General features: G+C 38.4%; 1 protein-coding gene across 7 annotated transcripts in view; it reads left to right on the forward strand.

Moving 5' to 3' along the window:
* SPICE1 (spindle and centriole associated protein 1) overlaps positions 1–19,320 on the forward strand; it is a 65,158-nt gene that overhangs the window by 43,952 nt on the left and 1,886 nt on the right. For 4 of the 7 annotated variants that reach the window (XM_017547754.2, XM_017547753.2, XM_037745444.1 and 1 more), the window contains exons 13-17: positions 1,503–1,748; positions 10,336–10,820; positions 13,431–13,611; positions 15,807–15,909; positions 19,149–19,236. In XM_017547754.2, coding sequence (XP_017403243.1) covers positions 1,503–1,748; positions 10,336–10,820; positions 13,431–13,611; positions 15,807–15,909; positions 19,149–19,236 — 1,103 coding nt within the window. The remainder of the gene's footprint in view (positions 1–1,502; positions 1,749–10,335; positions 10,821–13,430; positions 13,612–15,806; positions 15,910–19,148; positions 19,237–19,320) is intronic. The other 3 variants (XM_017547757.2, XM_017547756.2, XM_017547755.2) reach the window with 2 other exon arrangements.

Consider the following 19,320-nt stretch of genomic DNA (forward strand, 5'->3'; position numbering starts at 1 on the left):
ACAAATCAAACCCTAAGTCTCTAAACTTATATAGACTTATTGACTGTTTATGCATATACAGTATTGTTCCTACTACAATTGCCACTACTTTCCAGCTAATATTGGATGCTTGCTCATGCCAGATACCTAAGTCTTACATGCATCATTTCAGTTTATCTCATCATAGCCTGATGAGGTAGGTGTTATTGTTTTCTCCATTAGTGTTATCCTCAGAGGAAACTGAGGCTAAGAGAGTGTTGGTAACTTAGCAGTCACACAGGTAGAAAGCAGCAAAACTGGACACCTAGACCAATGAGACTTTAGTGCTAGCACTTTTAACCACAGTGCCCTAGATTCAGAAGAGATGGTTTTGGAAAGAGAAAAATACTGTTTTAGAAATGCATAACTTTTGTTCATATGTGGTAGTGCTGTTTTGAAATTTCTTCCTCATCTCATGTGCCATCATATGCTACAGGCTGAATTGGACATGTCAGTTTTTTCATGTTTTTTACTTTTAAGTAAGACTTTGATGAGTGTCTGTAAGGAAAGTGTTTGATGTATTTAAAGCCGTTTTCTTAGGATGGATTCTAAGAGGTGACTGACCAAAATTTAACTTGTATGAGATAAAGTCAATGGCTAGGGCAGGTCTCTGTCTTCTGGTGGAGTCTTGCTGTTAACATCTCAGTCAAGGAATATGTGAGAAGGGTTGGGAGTAAGCGTATTGTAGAATTATTGTTAGTTTTTGTTATTGCCTGTGGAAAAAGTCAGATTTATGTAGGTGAGACCAAAGATTTATGTAGTATCTTCCTGAGTCTCAGCTCTTGTAACTCTTGTAAAATAATATGGAATGTGACTATGTTGTGATAATGCATGACCTGTGAAGCTCCTTGGTTTGTAAGGAGCCTTGTATATGGAAGTCAGTGCACTAATATGCCCCATTTTAGCCATTTTGTTCCTTATTATGACCATCACAAAGCTATCCATAACAAATAATGAAAAATTCTACCAGCCTAGGCAACATGGTGAAACCCCATCTCTACAATGAATAAAAAAAATTAGCTGGGTATGGTGGTGCATGCCTGTAGTCCTAGCTACTTGGGAGGGTGAGGCAGGAAGGTCACCTGAGCCTGGGAGGTCGAGGCTGTAGTGAGCCAAAATTGCTCCACTGCACTCCAGCTTGGGTGACAGAGTGAGACCCTGTCTGAAAAAAAAGAATAAGCCACATTCTAGGGTGCCACATTGATTTTTTTAGGAGTCCCTAAGTGGCTCACTTTTCATGGCTTTGAGGTCCTAGTGCCTTTCTCAAAATAGTAACTACTTCCCAGTGCTGGCCCCCCAGGAGCCTGCCCATGAATGATTGGCAGATGAGGATACAGCCTAGAAAGTGAAGGCTCCAGGAGCCATGTGGATTCATGTGGATTTTGCACTCTACTGAGATGCATTTAAGAATAAATACAGTACCTGAAATGTGCCCATAGTTTCTTTTTGTTCCTGTTGTACTAATATCCTCTCATCTTCTTCAGAGGGTCCAGTTGTAAATGCCAATATCTCAGTGCCATTGGTGTTAGAGGAAGAAGTGGTTGAATTCCCACAGGAAGAGTTGCCTGTTAAACTGTCTCAGGTGCCAAATCCTCCAGATAGCATGAATCTGGCCAAGAATTTTCCAGCACATATTTTTGAGCCAGCTGTGTTGTTAACACCACCCAGGCAGAAGAGCAACTCAGAATTCTCTCCTCTGCAGGACGGTAAGGCTTCTTCTAAATTTACATGTAAGTTGTTTTTTATGCTTCATTTGTGCAATGTATTATTTTCACCGTTAACCTGAAAAACAGAATTGAAAAAGACATTGATTACCACCCATAGCCTTTGAGCTGAAGGAAGAATTTTCATACTATGTGTGTTATACCTGTGGTGATGTGACATTTAATTAATTTTATTGTATATCTATTTTATTAAACATTGTAAGTTTTAAACTAGATCAAAAGATCAGAGTCCTTAGCATCAAGATGCAGAGTAAGGAGAAATCCCTTTTTTTTCCCTATGGCCAGGAGCATATGAAAGAGCTAAATGCAAGAGATTATACTCAAAAGAATAATGAAAGTTAGACCAATGAAAGGTGAGAACTGTGACTTTAAGGGTTTTATAAGTCATATCTGTTCATCATAATTACCTCTTTCTCATCAAAAGTTTTCAGCTCAGTCAGTTGAGTGAATCTTATAATAAAATGTAATAGGCAATTAAAAATAGCTTTAGAGTTACTTTTGTAGCTCACAGGTAGAGTTTTGAATAAATGTGTTAAGAATGTATTATTCTTAGCTCAAAGATTCTTAGGGTTCATGAATGGTCTTCAGGAGTTCCATGGACAACTTCATTGTTGGGAAAATTAAATTTATTTGTCTCCATGTACATTTTTTTTCCTGGAACTATTGTTTTTATTTCATTTTCAAAGAGTTCTTTAGTCAAAAAAAGAACCACTATCTTAAACTGTCTTCTGAAGTTTTTTGAAAAATATTATTCAGGTTTGATTAGCCTGAATTTTTATTTCTTTGAAAAGATTTTTTATATTCTTACTTACATAGGGGAATAGAAAAATAACTTTATTATTATTGGGACATACAAATTTTGTGTGATTTTCTGCACTTGCATATATGTTACCAAAAGGACATGAAGAAGCCCTAGGGGTTAAAGAAAACGACAAAGCCTTGCTATTAAAAATTTTGTTTTGGTATTTATAATGCAGATGTAGCATCTGTCAGATCAGTGTGGTGCAGTGGTGACAGTGCCAGGCTGAGAGTCAGAAGCGCTGGTATCTTGGCCTGTTTATCGTTGACTAGCTGTGAGGCATGAGGCTCAGATAGTTAACCTTTTCTAGACCTAAGTTTTTCCATCTATAAAATGAGAAGATATTTCTTTATCTTTAATGTTCCCTCTAGCTCTACCATTGTATGATTCAGTATTTCCTCTTCAGAGGGCTAGACAGTATTATTAACTCAGGCAAGATTCAGGAAATACGATTTCAGCTCTGATTTCTATTCAGGCTAGACTTTTATTCTTTAAAGTAGTTTTTCAGCTGTTTGCATGTTGCTAATAGGCTTGCCTAATGATCTTTTATTACATGTTGTAAATATTTTTCTTTGTTGATGGTAAAGTAGCTTAAAGTTCTTTGTAAGCAACAGTTACAATAAATGTTTTTACTTTGATCACAAATGTGCTAAATGCTTGTTAAAGCAAGTTTGTCAGGGATTGCTATAGACAACATTTTAATAGTATCTTCAGCAAGTATGCATTTAAAATAACGGCCCGTTTGTTTTACAGTATGCAGACAGAGCTGCTTGTGAATATGTATTTGAATTGGTGATGTTTTATTATATTTTTCAAGCATTGTGTTTGGAATACTCACATATAAAGAATTATTCAGTTAAACAGAATATACAGATGAAAATGGGTGATACATGGGGCCCTTCATCAGCATTCAGTTCTCTTTTAGGATAGCTTTGTCTAATAGAATTTTCTGGATTGATGAAAATGTTCTGTATCTGCTCCATCCAGAATGATGCCACTGGCCGCATGGGGCTAGTGAACACCTGATATGTGGTTTTTGTGACTGAGGAACTTAATTTTAAATTTTATTTAATTTTAATTAAACTTAAATAGACACATATGGCTAGAAGCTGCCGTATTGGACACTATTGCTATAGAATTTCCCATCATAAATATATTCCTCTAGCTATTAATTTATTTCTGCTTTTCGTTACAGCCATGCTTCTCGAACAAGTTGTGTGTGTGTATTTGTGTGCAGTTTCATTTCATTTTCCGGTCTCTCATTCATTCCTTATTTTAAAGTGTTCATTCTAATTCATATTTGTATATGGTATTTAAAAAGGTACTGTCAATTTAAATAACATCCAGAGAAAGGCTCTCTAAAAGAAACTGATATTTATTCAGGATTGAGCATTGCAATGGGAATATGGCGGGCATATTCAGGGAAGTAAAGGAAGATAGGAGTTTTTAAAGGGGAAATGAGGAGGATTATCTAAGTTTTTTTGAGATAGCCATCCTTGGCTATAAGGATCAATAACAAGGGTGGCATCAATTTAAGGTTGGACAGGCAATTGTTGGGCAGATGTCCTTGCAGAATTATTTTTTGTGCAAGGTTGTGGTGGCCTTTGTGCAAGTTCTGGCTTTTGAAGTCTCTTGAATAGTTGTTATCAATCACACATGCATGAGAACCCTTCCTTCATGGGTTTTTAAGGCTCCATTTATCAGTCACTTACGTCTATTAGAGTGACTCTGATAAAGTCACTTGTGCTCCGACACAAATTACTCAATTTTTTTTTTCTTTTGAGATGGAGTTTCACTATGTTGTTCAGGTTGGAGTGCAATCTTGGCTCACTGCAACCTCTGCCTCCTGGGTTCAAGCTGTTCTCCTGCCTCAGCCTCCCGAACAACTGGGATTACAGCCCTGTGCCACCATGCCTGGCTAACTTTTTTTTTTTTTTTTTGTATTATTAGTAGAGACTGGGTTTCACCATGTTGGCCAGGCTGATCTCGAACTCCTGACCTCAAGTAATCTGCCCACCTTGGCCTTACAAAGTGCTGGGATTACAGGAAACCATGCCTGGTCAAATGACTCCATTTTGATCCTGACAGCTTTCACAGTATATACCTGTAAAAGCAGTCATTTTTATCCCAATTTGATTTTTGTTTATTTGGTAATTGTCTCCATAATTAATATATTTTTTGCACCTCTTAAGATACCAACTTTACACAATAATTATAGACTCTGTTAGAGAGTGTAATTCACAATAACACCTACCTCCCTTCTCTACTGTGGATAGTTATGTTTTTATTTTAAATTTTTTCATCACTTTAATACTTTTTATTTCTTCTTTAGGTAGTATTTCTTGATTTTCCACTACATAGAATACTAGCTTCCCTTCCCTTCTGCTTCTCCTCTGTTCTCTGCCTCTCACCTTCAGTTAATTACACTTTCCCTTTCACATTATTAAGCTTGATTACATTAACCTTCTATTCCATTACAACTATGTTTCCTGTGTCTTGTCTATATACATATTGAAAAGTAAAAACAAGTAAGTAACAGTTTCTTTTTTAATCCATTGTGACTGCCAGTGTTTCTGCCAAAGGAAAAATTTCTTACGAAAATCAAGGTGTATTCTTACTTCATGGTAGAAGTGCTCAGACTCTTTTAGTTTGCTATATATTTATACTGTGATTCTCTTGTTCAGTTTTTGCTTTGCATAGACTTTCAAATTGCTTTTACTCTCTTGTTGACAATAATGTGCTTTCATCATGTCTTCAAGTCCTTTAGTCATGCTGTCTGTGGCATGGAATCTGCTTTTATCCCAGAGACACCTTCTCAAAGCCCTTTAAATTTGCTGCAGTCCTCACTCATTGCTCTCTGGGCCTTCTGCATAGCTCTTATCCTGGGAGTTGGTATCATTGCACTCCTGAATTGGATCACCTGTTTCCTGGATTCTGTTTCTTATTATTTGGTTTTCTTTGACAGTTTTCTGAAAGAATCAGAAAAAGTGTATGCAAGGTAAACTCAGTTCTTCAAAATCTGAAGATGTTGCCATTTTTCTCTTACACTTGATTGATTGATAATGTGTCTAAAGAATTCTAGGTCAATAGTTCTTTTTCCTGAGAAATTATAGGCATTATTTTTTGTATTATTTTTTATTGTACATTAGGCTCTGGGTACATGTGCAGATCATGCAAGGTTGTTGCATAGGTGCATACATAACCAGGTGGTTTGCTGCCTCCATTCCCCCTTCATCTATATCCAGCATTTCTCCCCATGTTATCCCTCCTCAACCCCCGCTGTCCTTCCTGTAGTCTGCCTCCCCAGCTGACCCCAGTGTGTGATGCTCCTCTCCCTGAGTCCATGTATTCTCATTGTTCAACACCCACCTATGAGTGAGAACATGTGGTGTTTGGTTTTCTGTTCTTGTGTCAGTTTGCTGAGAATGATGGTTTCCAGATTTATCCAGGTCCCTACAAAGGACATGAACTCATCATTTTTTATGGCTGTGTAGTATTCCATGATGTATATGTGCCACATTTTTGTTGTCCAGTCTATCATTGATGGGCATTTGGGTTGGTTCCAGGTCTTTGCTATTGTACACAGTGCTGCAATGAACATACATGTGCATGTGTCTTTATAATAGAACAATTTATTATCCTTTGGGTGTATACCCAGTAATGGGATTGCTATGTCAAGTGGAATTTCTATTTCTAGATCCTTGAGGAATTGTGTTCCTATTTCTCCACATTCTCTCCAGCATCTGTTGTCTCCAGATTTTTTAATGACTGCCATTCTAAGTGGCATGAGATGATACCTCAATGTGGTTTTGATTTGCATTACTCTAATGGCCAGTGATGATGAGCATTTTTTCATATGTTTGTTGGCCTCATATATATCTTCTTTTGAGAAGTGTCTGTTCATATCCTTTGCCCACTTTTGAATGGTTTTTTTTTTCTTGTAAATCTGTTTTAGTTTTTTGTAGATTCTGGATATTAGCCCTTTGTCAGATGGGTAGACTGCAAAAATTTTTTCCCATTCTGTTGGTTGCCAGTTTGCTCTAATGATTGTTTCTTTTGCTGTACAGAAGCTGTGGAGTTTAATTAGACCCCATTTGTCTATTTTGGCTTTTGTTGCCATTGCTTTTGGTGTTTTAGTCATGAAGTCCTTGCCTATGTCTATGTCCTGGATGGTTTTGCCTAGGTTTTCTTCTAGGGTTTTTATGGTGTTAGGTCTTATGTTTAAATCTTTAATCCACCTTGAGTTAATTTTATTGTAAGGTGTCAGGAAGGGGTCCAGTTTCTGCTTTCTGCACATGGCTAGTCAGTTTTCCCAACACCATTTGTTAAACAGGGAGTCCTTTCCCCATTGCATGTTTTTGTCAGGTTTGTCACAGCCAATATCATACTGAACGGGCAAAAACTGGAAGCATCCCCTCTGAAATCAGGCACTAGACAAGGATGTCCTCTCTCACCACTCCTATTCAATATAGTTTTGGAAGTTCCAGCCAGAGCAATCAGGCAAGAAAAAGAAATGAAGGGTATTCAATTAGGAAAGGAGGAAGTCAAATTGTCTGTATTTGCAGACGACATGATTGTATATTAAGAAGACCCCATTGTCTCAGCCCAGAATCTCCTTAAACTGATACGCAACTTCAGCAAAGTCTCAGGATACAAAATCAATGTGCAGAAATCACAAGCATTCCTGTATACCAATAACAAACAACCAGATCAAGAGTGAACTCCCATTCACAATTGCTACAAAGAGAATAAAATACCTAGATATACAACTAACCAAGTATGTAAAAGATCTCTTTAAGGAGAACCACAAACCACTGCTCAACGAAATAAGAGAGGACACAAATAGATGGAAAAACATTCCGTGCTCATGGTTAGGAAGAATCAATATCATGAAAATGGCCATGCTGCCTAAAGTAATTTATAGATTCAATGCTATCCCCATCAAGTTACCAATGACCTTCACAAAACTGGAAAAAACCACTTTAAACTTCATATGGAACCAAAAGAGAGCCCGCATAGCCAAGACAGTCCTAAGCAAAAGGAACAAAGCTGGAGGCATCACACTGCCTGACTTCAAACTATACTACAAGGCTACAGTAATCAAAACAGCATGGTATTGGTACCAAAACAGAGACATAGACCAATAGAACAGAACAAAGGCCTCGGAAGCAGCACCACACTACTACAGCCGTCTGATCTTTGAAATTACAGGCATTATTCCATTGGTTTCTAGTATTCAGTGTTCAGTTGAGATGTCTAATAATGAGATGTCTTTTATTTCTTTGTATTGGACCTACTTTTTTTTCTAGGAAAGCTTTTAGGATCTCTGTTTTTATCCTGAAATTGCACAAGGTACGTCTAAATACGGGTTTTTACCTTCTTGCACTGTGAGACACTAGTTGGACCTTTCAGTCTAAAGACATGTGACTTTCTTCAGTTGGAGAAATTTTATGTTGGTCATTGGGATTTTCTTATGAATTTGGCCTTGCATCTTCCTTCTTACATTCTAGAAGATTTTTTCACTTCATATTCAAGCCTGTCTTTTGGATTTTTAAAATTTTGTCAATTGTATTTTTGATTTCCAAGCAAGAGCCCTTGTCTATTGTCCTTTTTTCATTGACACTTACTATGAATGCAATATCTTCCAGAAACTCTTCTGAGGATACTAGTTATAATTCTGTTATGAATTCTGTTACATTTTCTTCTGTACCTGAATTTTCTTTTCTTCTTGGTCTATTCTATTTACCTTTCTTGGCATTTTCTTCTATTGTCCGTTTGCCTTATAAGTTGAATATTATAGGTAGCTGTCATAAATTTTCTTTTCTGTGATGTAATAATCTAGGTCTGTTTTCCCAATAGACTTTCCCTTATGTGGTTGCTTTGTGAATATAGGCATGAAATGCTAACTATGGGCTTCCTTTTGGAGTGTATAAGCAGGATCCAGCCATTCAGTTGGGGCTCTTACATTTGCTTGTTTCCATCCTTGATTTTTTGCTTAGAAGGACAGATGTGGTGTGCAGCACCTTGACTGGCAAAAGTATACAGTAGTCAAATTTTCAAGTAATCCCCCATATTTCAGTTCTACTTCTCACTTTCTTCCTCTGTACCTGTCAGCTTTGTGGCTGTAGCCTTTTCGGGGTCCCCCCAAAATATACTGGCTTTCACCTGTCATTTTCTTCTAATGTATATCTATTCTGGACTGTGGTTTTTGCTCAGTTGTACACTTTCACATACTTTCCATCTACTCCCAGTCTTCCAAATATTTGCTGAAATATCTTGTATGCTAGTGATTCTCTTCCGAGACCATTCTCTTTACTGATTATGGGTTTATTTCCTTTTATACGTCCTTGCTGTCAATGAAAGGAGGTGAGATAAATGTGTGCTCAGTCTATAGTCTTGAACTAGAAGCATCCCTCCTTTGAATTAGGACATTGCACCTAAACAACTCTTGCTAAGGGCTCCCGTGGCCTCCCTGTTACTAAGTCCAGGGTACACTTTTCTGTCCGTATGTTTCCAGGTCTGACAGTGGTATTATGCACAATTAACTACTTTGTTTCCTTGATGCCATGTTTATGTAATATTTTCCTTATCTTTCCAACTGCTCCATTTTAGTCTGCTTTGCTGGCATTTTCCTCCTTTACCTGACCCTAAATATTGAGTTCCTCATGTCTTGAGACTTATTTCTTTTCTCCCTCTACTCTTCTCTGTGGATAATCTCACCCATTCTCATGGCTTCTAATACCTTCTAAATGTCAGCGACTTTCTGTTTTATATCATAGCCCAGATGTCTCTCTTGATTTTTAAACCCATATATTCATCCGCTTGGATGGATACACAAATGAATCAAAGGGCATCTCAAGTTCTTGATGCATCCTCCTTTCCCCAAGTCTCTCCTCTTGCCTTAAGCATCTCAGTAAATGTGATCACCATCCACTCAAGATATGTGTCATCTTGATCTGTGTGTTTTTCTCACTCCCCAGTTCCAGTTCATTGCTCTCAGTTCTTTGCCAAAATATTTCTCAAATTTATTTGCTTTTCATCATCTCTAATGCCAGCATACCTTAGTTAGAGCTACCATCATCTTTCTTCTAGACTATTGCAATTGCTTCCTGGATTTCCTGCTTCCCTTTCTGTTATCCTCCAATTACCCGCAGCATATAAGAAATGTAAATCAAATCATTGCCAGACCTTCTCTAGTTTTTCGTTGCTCTTAGATTAAATTATGAAATTTTTAACATGGCCTAAAAGGCTTTGCCAGAAATGGCCACTGCACACCTCTCTCATCTCCTGTTTTTTCATTTCTCTGCTTGTTGCTATGCTACAGGTAGGCTGGCCTCCTTTCTTTTCTCTTTCCTGTTTTTTAAGCCTTCACGTATGTTGTTGTCTCTGCCTGTAATGTCCTTTACTCTAGTTCCTATTACATAACGTAATTATTTAAAAATTTTACTCCCTCAGAGAGGCCTTTCCTGGCTATCTGTTGTTTAAATTAGGTACCTGCACATTCTTCCTCTTTCCCCAAGATTCCCAGATGTGAGTTAATATGTGTGTTAAAATGTGAACTTGACAGGTGGTTTTTCACAAGGATACTGACAAATGCTTTAAGGGATATAAAAAGTCTCTGTACTTATGAGGGGTGACATTGCTGGGGTGCTCTCTATTGAAAATAGTTTAGGTATTCAGAAGCCAAATCCTTCTATTAAAATACTTTTCTAACTACCATAGTGGGCTGATAAGTATAGTGCCAATGTACGGGAAAATAATACATGTTTGTTATTTTTTAATTCTTATCTATAGTATTGAGAAGGACTGTTCAAACTCGTCCTGCTCCACGAATTCCTCCAACTGTGGAAATAATTGAGAAGGAACAAAACTGGGAAAAGAAGACCTTACCTATTGATACAGACATTCAGAATTCAAGTGAAGAGAGTCGTCTCTTCACTCAGAGGTGGAGAGTCTCTCATATGGGAGAAGATTTGGAGAACAAAACTCAGTCTCCTTTTGCTAACCTCTCACAGCCCCTCTGCAATTCCCATTCCAACAGTCAACATTCAAGAAACCCCACATTCTCAGAAGAGCCCCCAGTACTGGGAGATGGGCAGCAGCTGAGAACAAATGAGGCATTAATACAAAGAAAGGACATAGTGGCACGAATTGCTGAGTTGACACTGCAGAATCCAGCTATCAAGGCACCTATGAATAATACTATTGAACCCGGAGGAGAGCAAGGGGACAGACTCTGGGAGTTGAAGAAACAAGAAAGTGCAAGTGACATGACTTCTGTGAGTAACATTGAAGGCTTGATTAGGGACATAGAGGAATTTAAATAGGAAGGAACTTTAGCTTGAGCATCTTAAGAAACTTCTTTTCAGAAGTGATCCTAGAAAGCTTTGAGGCTAGATGGCTTATGCTTTGGCATGTCCTCAATACAGTAGGTCCAAGTTATTTATCAGTCAGTTGTACATACAATACAAGACAGCATAAAAGGAAAATTACATAAATGAAAAGACAAAGATAAAATGTGTAGAAAAGCTAAGACTAAGGAATGAAGTTTTAAGTGAAAAGTATAGACTTAATATTACTTGAATGTTTGCCACACAGCCACACGTTGATTGAAAGTATTTTTATTCTTACAGTGGCTCATAAGAGTATTGGCCCTCAACTCATTAGTAGTTAATTTTTGAGGACATAGAATGCATTTTCCTATAGAAATGAGGGGTTTTTTAAATTTTGTTTTTGAGATGGAGTCTCGCTCTGTTGCCCAGGCTGGAGTTCAGTGGCCTGATCTCAGCTTACTGCAACCTCTGCCTCCCGCGTTCCAACGGTTCTCCTGCCTCAGCCTCCTGAGTAGCTGGGATTACAGGTGCATGCCACCACACCCGGCTAATTTTTGTATTTTTAGTAGGGACAGAGTTCCACCAAGTTGGTTAGGCTGGTCTCTAACTCCTGACCTTGTGATTCGCCCGCCTCAGCCTCCCAAAGTGCTGGGATTATAGGCATGAGCTACCGTACCCTGCCTGTTTTGTTTTTTTGAGATGGAGTCTCACTCTGTTGCCCAGGCTGCAGTACAGTGGCATCATCTCGGCTCTCTGCAACCTCCGCCTCCTGGGTTCAAATGATTCTCCTGCCTCAGCCTCCCGAGTAGGTGGGAGCTGTGCACCGCTATGCCCAGTGAATTTTTGTATTTTTTGTAGAGACAGGGTTTCACCATGTTGGCCAGGCTGGTCTCAAACTCCTGACCACAAGTGATCTGCCTGCCTCAGCCTCCCAAAGTGCTGGGATTACACACGTGAGGCACCGTGCCTGGCCAGAAATGATGATTTAAAGGATTATTAAAGCCAGACTTTAATATGCATATTAATCATTTTGGGATCGTGCTAAAATGTGGTTTCTGATTGAGGAGGTCTAAGGTAGGACCTGTGCATTTCTAATAAGTCCCCAAATGATGCCAGTGCTGTTGGTCTCAGGATCATGCTTTGAGTAGCAAAGGTCTGCATATTACAGTGCAGGAGTTTTGTAAGTTAAATAAACTTTGTGGGCTAACCTGGTAACTTAAAATGTCATTTCCTTGTTTCGGGGAGGGTGGAGATAAGGAAGTCTAAATTCCAGCTAGGGAGAGCTTTTCAAAGATCTCCAAATGCTGGTTCCAGTGATGATAGACACTTTCTTTTACCCCTTCTAGAGCCAAGGCAGTTCCTATCAAGTTTCTGATAGAAGGAGCTGGGGACTGTCACTGGAGTTTAGAGGCTCCTGAGGTGCTGCCTTCATAAGGGCTTTAACAACAGTGGTTGGAGGGCTTTGGTGAGGAAGGTCAGGGTGAGGTTGGCCATAGAGTAAGGGCCATCTCTATCAGCACTGGCTCATAGGGAATAAGGACAATATGAGTATCGAATCATAGAAGTAGTAGACAGAAGGAACTGGCAGAAGAGGAACCAGAAAGGAATATTGCTGGTAGGAATCTGCCATTGGTAGTGGTGCATACCAACTGCCTCAATTCTGAGTCATTGGGAGGTATTTATATGTTTGTAGTTTCGAAGATTATTCATAACAGGCAACTCTTGGTTTAAAAAAGATAACATAGAGTCTATCTAATGTTTTGCTTGCCTGTTTTTTTAATTAGTGTGTAGATCAGGCTAGAAGGCACGAATATTTCTGTCCTTAATACCCTCTTTTGTTTTAATTGGAAATACAAAATAATCTTTATTTCATACTTTTTTTCTTATTTATTCATTTCTAATAGACATAAGCTAAAAATCAGTGATTTTTATTAGGGATTGTTTTTTCCCAAAGAGAAATGAAATAATTAGAAATGAAACACTGAAATAATTATGAATAATGAAATAGGAATGACATAAGCACATTAAACTTATGCTATATTTTTTGGGTGGCTATTTTTTACCCTGTGTCTCATATTTATTTCCAATCACCAGCTATTCTCGAATCAGATACCTTAGGCCAAAAGTGGCCTGGGGAGGCTGGCATATGGTTAGAAGGAGTGACAAGATTCCCAGAATCTTTGTCAAATGGTGCATGTTTGAAGATTGTAATTATAGAAACTTACGTTTCGAAGATAGCAGATCCTGTTTTGTAATCTGTCAAATCCCAGATCTGTCTTCAAAGATGCGTGATATTTACTTAGAGACCAGCTCACTAGGAGTAGTCTCTTTGCTCTTTTGTGATCTTTTGTGCAGCTCTGCAGATACTAAGAGATACAGGAAGGCTTTTCCCAGAATATGTGCTGAGACAAAGGGACTGTAAATTCTACTGTGTGCTCACTATTCACATTTGTATATAAGGGCTATGAATACTAACTTCCTGGCACTTAGTAGAAAAGTCAAAATTGTGTGAGAGATTTTTCAGTATTAAATTTGTGCTTCTTTTTTCTCCCAAAGACTTTTCCATTGGCACAGTCTCTAGCACCAGGTAGTATGGAGGAACGGATTGCAGAATTGAATCGACAAAGTATGGAGGCTCGTGGAAAACTACTGCAGTTGATAGAGCAGCAGAAACTTGTTGATTTGAATCCTTCTCCACCAACGTCACCTGTTCACTTACCTCTCAGAGCATGGACTGGTTGGTCACAAATTCATGATTTAAAAACTGGAAATATGAAGGTTTTCACTTTTCTTGATTTTGCAAGTTCATGTTGAGCCAAAAGAAATATCAGAGCATAAAGAGAAGAAAAAAAAAAGAAATATCAGAGCATATATTTTGGTCCCTTCAATTTTACTCGGAAAGAAACAGCCCAAAGTCACAGAATAAGTGACAGAAATGGGACTAGAATGCAAATCTCCTGATTCTTCCTATCCTATGATGCCTATAGTTACTATTTGGTGTCTGAGTTCATAAATTATCCTACATCTAAATGGGATTCGTTATAGTGTACGGTTTACTTAGGTCATATGCTGCAGCTAAGCATGAAATATAAATATCTGAATGTTAATTTAGAATTTCATCTGCAGCAAATTATAAATTTTTATTCTGTAAAACTGTTAAAACATTTTCACTCGTTAATTAAATTTTCTGTTACATTTAGGAATGTGAAAAGCTAGAGGGGATTCTGAATAAATAATAAAATAGTAACTGAAAAATTGTCATAGTATTCACATTCAAAAAGATACTGATGAAGTACATATCAAGTTGCTTTTTTATCAGAAATTGCATTATTGAAGCCCTCAAGGGGTAGAGCTACATGAAGAGTATGGAGAGATTGATTTTGGCCCAGTAAAAGAGAAGTCTATAATAGAAAAAGCTCTGTATACCAGCAATTGATGTGTTCTCTGAGATGTTCAAACATTGGTGTTTGAGGGGGACTCATATGTCTTATTTCTGGTTGAAGTAGGTTACCTTTAAGATATCTTCCAGGAAGAGTTTTCCCCTTGTTAGAAATTATTTCCTTTTTGAAATTACAGACCCAGAAAGCAGACTCTTTTGGAAATTACTGGAAAAAGATGGGTAATGCATTCCCCCAGTGTTCTTTCTCTTTGTTTATTCTAGGCTTCCTCAAATGACAGTTTTGTCTACTGTTCTTCATAGTTATGAAGCCTAGAGATGACTTCTGATTATAATAAATAAAAGCAGTCAACTATGTATGAACATGTACTATGTGCCTGCCATGTGTGGGCTTGAATACTCTAGCATTTGAGTAGGGGAGCAGGCAACAAACAAACAAATCAGTATCTGGGATAATATCAGTGCTAAGTACAAGGAAGAAAAATAAAGCAGATCAGTCTTAAGAATAATTTTGTGTTTAAATATGACATCTGCCATTTCAGTATTTCTGTAGGTTAAAGTATGATTTTGTTTCTGTTATATTATTTAGCCTTCAGCACACCTTAAGAGTAGATAAGGCTAATAGTATGCCTATTCGATAAATAAGCAAACTGAGGGACAAAGAGATAATGTGATTTATCAGGTTCCAAAGCAAGTTGTGAATTTACAACTGTGTTCTTTCCCATCCAATGATTTATCTCTAAAGTATTCTTTTTATAGGTAAAATTCTTATGCTTATTTTTTTAAAAACTTTTGTGGGCTATAATGATAAAAATTTAAAAAACTATATGCCATGAAAAACCTCTTTTGTTTTCTAGGGTAACTGGGGAGTATTTTGTAAAATTAAATGGCGTTTTATTACCTCGTAAAGTCAGGAAATCAAGCAAAGCCAGGAGCCTCTGTGAAACTGCCTGTGATGGACATAAAGTCTTTTATTAGTAAATACTTAGCAAATACATGCTGATTGATTACCTACTTCTGAAATATGGAAAATATTCATAATTATACTCACAATTGGCCATATGGAGCTCTTCAGCCAACTTTCCTCTCCCACTTTAATGTCTTCCATTATAGTCATAATCAATTTAAAGGATTTAAAGTTTTACAGAATGACTTCAGAAATTTCCTTTTTCCTTTTTTTTTTTTTTTTTTGGTGGGGGGAAAACTTTAGGTAAACTCTTTTGGGCAAAGATCTCAAGTTTTTTAGGTCTAGCTCTTAATTTCTGTTGTTTACTTCCAGAAATGACATGATGTCACTTGTCTGAAGATTCTTGCTCTCTATGAACTGGCATGCTGTGAATGAACACTAGTAACTAAAGTTTCTTGTCTCACAGTTCATTAAAAAAAAAATCTTTCAAGTATATCTTGGCCTAAGATTAAAAAAAAATATATATATAGAAAGAACCACCAAATTTATGAAGTGCAATTTGCAGTAAGATAGAAATTGAGTGACATTTTTATTTCATTGAAAGGTAATGTTTGTTTTTATGTTTCAGAAGGAGGAAAGAGGACAATTGAGGTATCTATTCCAGGAGCAGAAGCCCCAGAAAGCTCAAAATGTAGTACTGTCTCTCCTGTCAGTGGGATAAATACAAGAAGGTAGGTTGCAGTGTGAATATTTACTTAAAAAAAGAAAAAAAGAATTTGGTATGTATTTTATTCTCTTTGTGAAAAAAGGAAGTGTACAACATCTGACTTAGGTTGAGACAAATTCATGCGAAGAGTAAAGTAATTCGAAAAGAGAATTTTGGTGGGAAAGAGAGTGAGGAATAAACTTTAAGTAGAAAGGCATAGGTTTGCTACTGAAAACAAGAGTGAATAACACATATGTAGAGTATTTATGGGTTACAAAATTAGGAGGTGATACATGACAGGGCAGCTGAATTGACCAATAGTATTTTCCTCTTTCACAGTAAGTGAAACTGAAGCTCTCATTGCTAATTGAGTGATTTGTCTAGATGGGTCATATGATTGGTAAATGGTGACACTAAGGACATACCTGACCTTTCTGTTTACTCTGCATCCTTACTATTGTACTGTGCTATTCTAGGTCTTGTTACTCTTCTACCACTTGGACCTTGTTCCCCATCCCTGCACATTCATTTTTCTCTTTATTGTTAAAAACTTACCCATGTAATATTTAATGACATGTATCTGCCATTACAACATTTGTCAAAACTCACTGAATGTGTAACAGAGTGAACCCTGATGTAAACTATGGACTTCAGTCAATTCTAACATAGCAATATTAGATCATCCATTGTAATAGATTTGTCACACTAATGCAAGATCATCATAATAGGAGAAACTGTCTGTGTTTTGAAAGGGGGGGTTAAGGGGTATATGGGAACTCTGTACTTTCCACTCATCTTCCCATAAACCTAAAACTACTCTAAAAATTAGACTGTATTTGTGTTAGTCTGTTTTCATACTACTGATAAAAACATAACCGAGATTGGGAAGAAAAAGAGGTTTAATTGGACTTACAATTCCACATGGCTAGAGAAGCTTCAAAATCATGGTGGGCGGCAAAGGATGCTTCTAACATGGTGGCAGCAAGAGAAAATGATGAAGCAGCAGAAGCTGAAACCCCTGATAAACCCATCAGATCTCATGAGACTTATTCACTATCACAACAATAGCATGGGAAAGACCGGCCCCCATGATTCAATTACCTCTCCCTGAGTCCCTCCCACAACACATTGGAATTCTGGGAGATACAATTCAAGTTGAAGTTTGAGTGGGGACACAGCCAAACCATATCTTTCTATCCCTGACCCCTCCAAATTTCATGTCTTCACATTTCAAAACCAATCATGCTTTCCCAACAGTCCTCCACAGTCTTAACTCATTTCAGCATTAACCCAAAAGTCAACAGTCCAAAGTCTTATCTGAGGCAAGGCAAGTATCTTCTGCCTGTGATCCTGTAAAATCAAAAGCAAGCTAGTTACTTCCTAGATACAGTGGGGATTCAGGTATTGGGTAAATACAGCCATTCCAAATGGGAGAAATTGACCAAAACTAAGGGGTTCCAGGGTCCATGCAAGTCTGAAATCCAGCAGGGCAGTCAAATGTTAAAGCTCTAAAATGATCTCCTTTGACGCTAGGTCACATGATGCAAGGGGTGGGTTCCCATGGTCTTGGGCAGTTCCGCCCCTGTGGTTTAACAGGGTACAGCCTTCCCTCCTGGCTGCTTGTATGGGTTGGCACTGAGTGTCTGTGGCTTTTCCAGGCACATGATGAAAGCTGTTGGTGGATCTACCATTCTGGGGTCTGGAGAACGGTGGTGCTCTCTCTTCTCACAGCTCCACTAGGTAGTGCCCCAGTAGGGACTCTGTGTGGGGACTCTGACCCCACAGTTCCTTTCCGCATTGCCCTAGAAGTTTTTTGTGAGTGCCCTACCTTGCAGCAAACTTCTGCCTGGGTATCCAATCTAGGTGGTGGTTCCCAAACCTTAGTTCTTGACTTCAGTGAACCCTCAGGCTCAACACCATGTGGAAGCTGCCAAAGCTTGGGGCTTCCCTCTGAAGTCACAGCCTGAGCTGTACATTGATCCCTTTCAGCCATGGTTAGAGTGGCTGGAACATAGGGCACCAAGTCCCTGGGCTGTACACAGCACACAACCTTGGGCCCAGCTCACAAAACCACTTTTTCCTCCTGGGGTTCTGGGCCTGTGATGGTAGGGGATGCTGTGAAGGTCTCTGACATGGCCTGGAGACATTTTCCCCATGGTCTTGGGGATTAACATTAGGGTCCTTGCTACTCTAGCAAATTTCTGCAGCCAGCTTGAATTTCTCCCCAGAAAATGGGTGTTTCTTTTCTATCACATAGTCAGGCTGCCAATTTTCCAAACTTTTATGTTCTGCTTCCCTTATGAAACTAAATGCCTTTAACAGTACCCAAGTCACCTCTTGAATGCTTTGCTGATTAGAAATTTCTTCGAACAGATCCCCTCAATCATCTCTCTCAAAGTTCCCCAAATCTTTAGGGGAGGGGCAAAATGCCACCATTCTCTTTGCTAAAACATAACAAGAATCACCTTTGCTTCAGTTCCTAACAAATTCCTCATCTCCATCTGAGACCAGCTTAGCCTGGATAATATTGTCCATATCATTATCAGCATTTTGAGCAAAGCCATTCAAGTCTCTAGGAAGTTCCAAACTTTCCCACATTCTCCTGTCTTCTAAGCCCTCCAAACTGTTCCAGCCTCTGCCTGTTACCCAGTTCCAAAGTCACTTCCACATTTTTGGGTATCTTTTCAGCAGCACCCCACTCTACTGGTACCAATTTACCATATTAGTCCATTTTCATGCTGCTGATAAAAACTTAGACTGGGAAGAAAAAGGAATTTAATTGACCTTACAGTTCAACATGGCTGGGGAGGCCTCAGAATCATGGCAGGAGGCAAAGGGCACCTCTTACATGGTGGTGGCAAGAGAAAATGAGGAAGAAGCAAAATGAAACAGTAGCAAAAGCGGAAACCCCTGTTAAACCCATGAGATCTCATGAGACTTACTCTCATGAGACTAGCATGGGAAAGAACAGCCCCCATGATTCAGTTACCTCCCCTTAGGTCCCTCCCACAACATAGGGGAATTCTGGGAGATACAATTCAAGTTGTGATTCTGATGGGGACACAGGTAAACCATATCATTATCAATTAACAAAAGACTTACAGGTTGGTGAAAATAAGTTACAAATGATGTACCTCATTTGGACCTAAGTCAGCCGTTTGTTTTCAAGCTCTTGCCAGTGTTGAGAATTGTCAGTTGTTTGTATAATCTTTTAAAGTTAATAATGATAGCTCACTCTCTTATTCTTTTATTTTTCATAAATAGATCTTCCGGGGCTACTAGTAATTCTTGTTCTCCACTAAATGCCACCTCAGGAAGTGGGAGATTCACACCTCTTAATCCAAGAGCAAAGGTACACCATAAAGTGTAATTATGAAATGTATGTAGGGGTCGTGAGGGTGAGGGTGAGGGTGAGGGTGAGGGTGAGGGTGGAAGG

Source organism: Cebus imitator, unplaced genomic scaffold (genome assembly GCF_001604975.1).
Source record: "Cebus imitator isolate Cc_AM_T3 unplaced genomic scaffold, Cebus_imitator-1.0 Scaffold201, whole genome shotgun sequence".
Lineage (NCBI taxonomy): Eukaryota > Metazoa > Chordata > Mammalia > Primates > Cebidae > Cebus > Cebus imitator.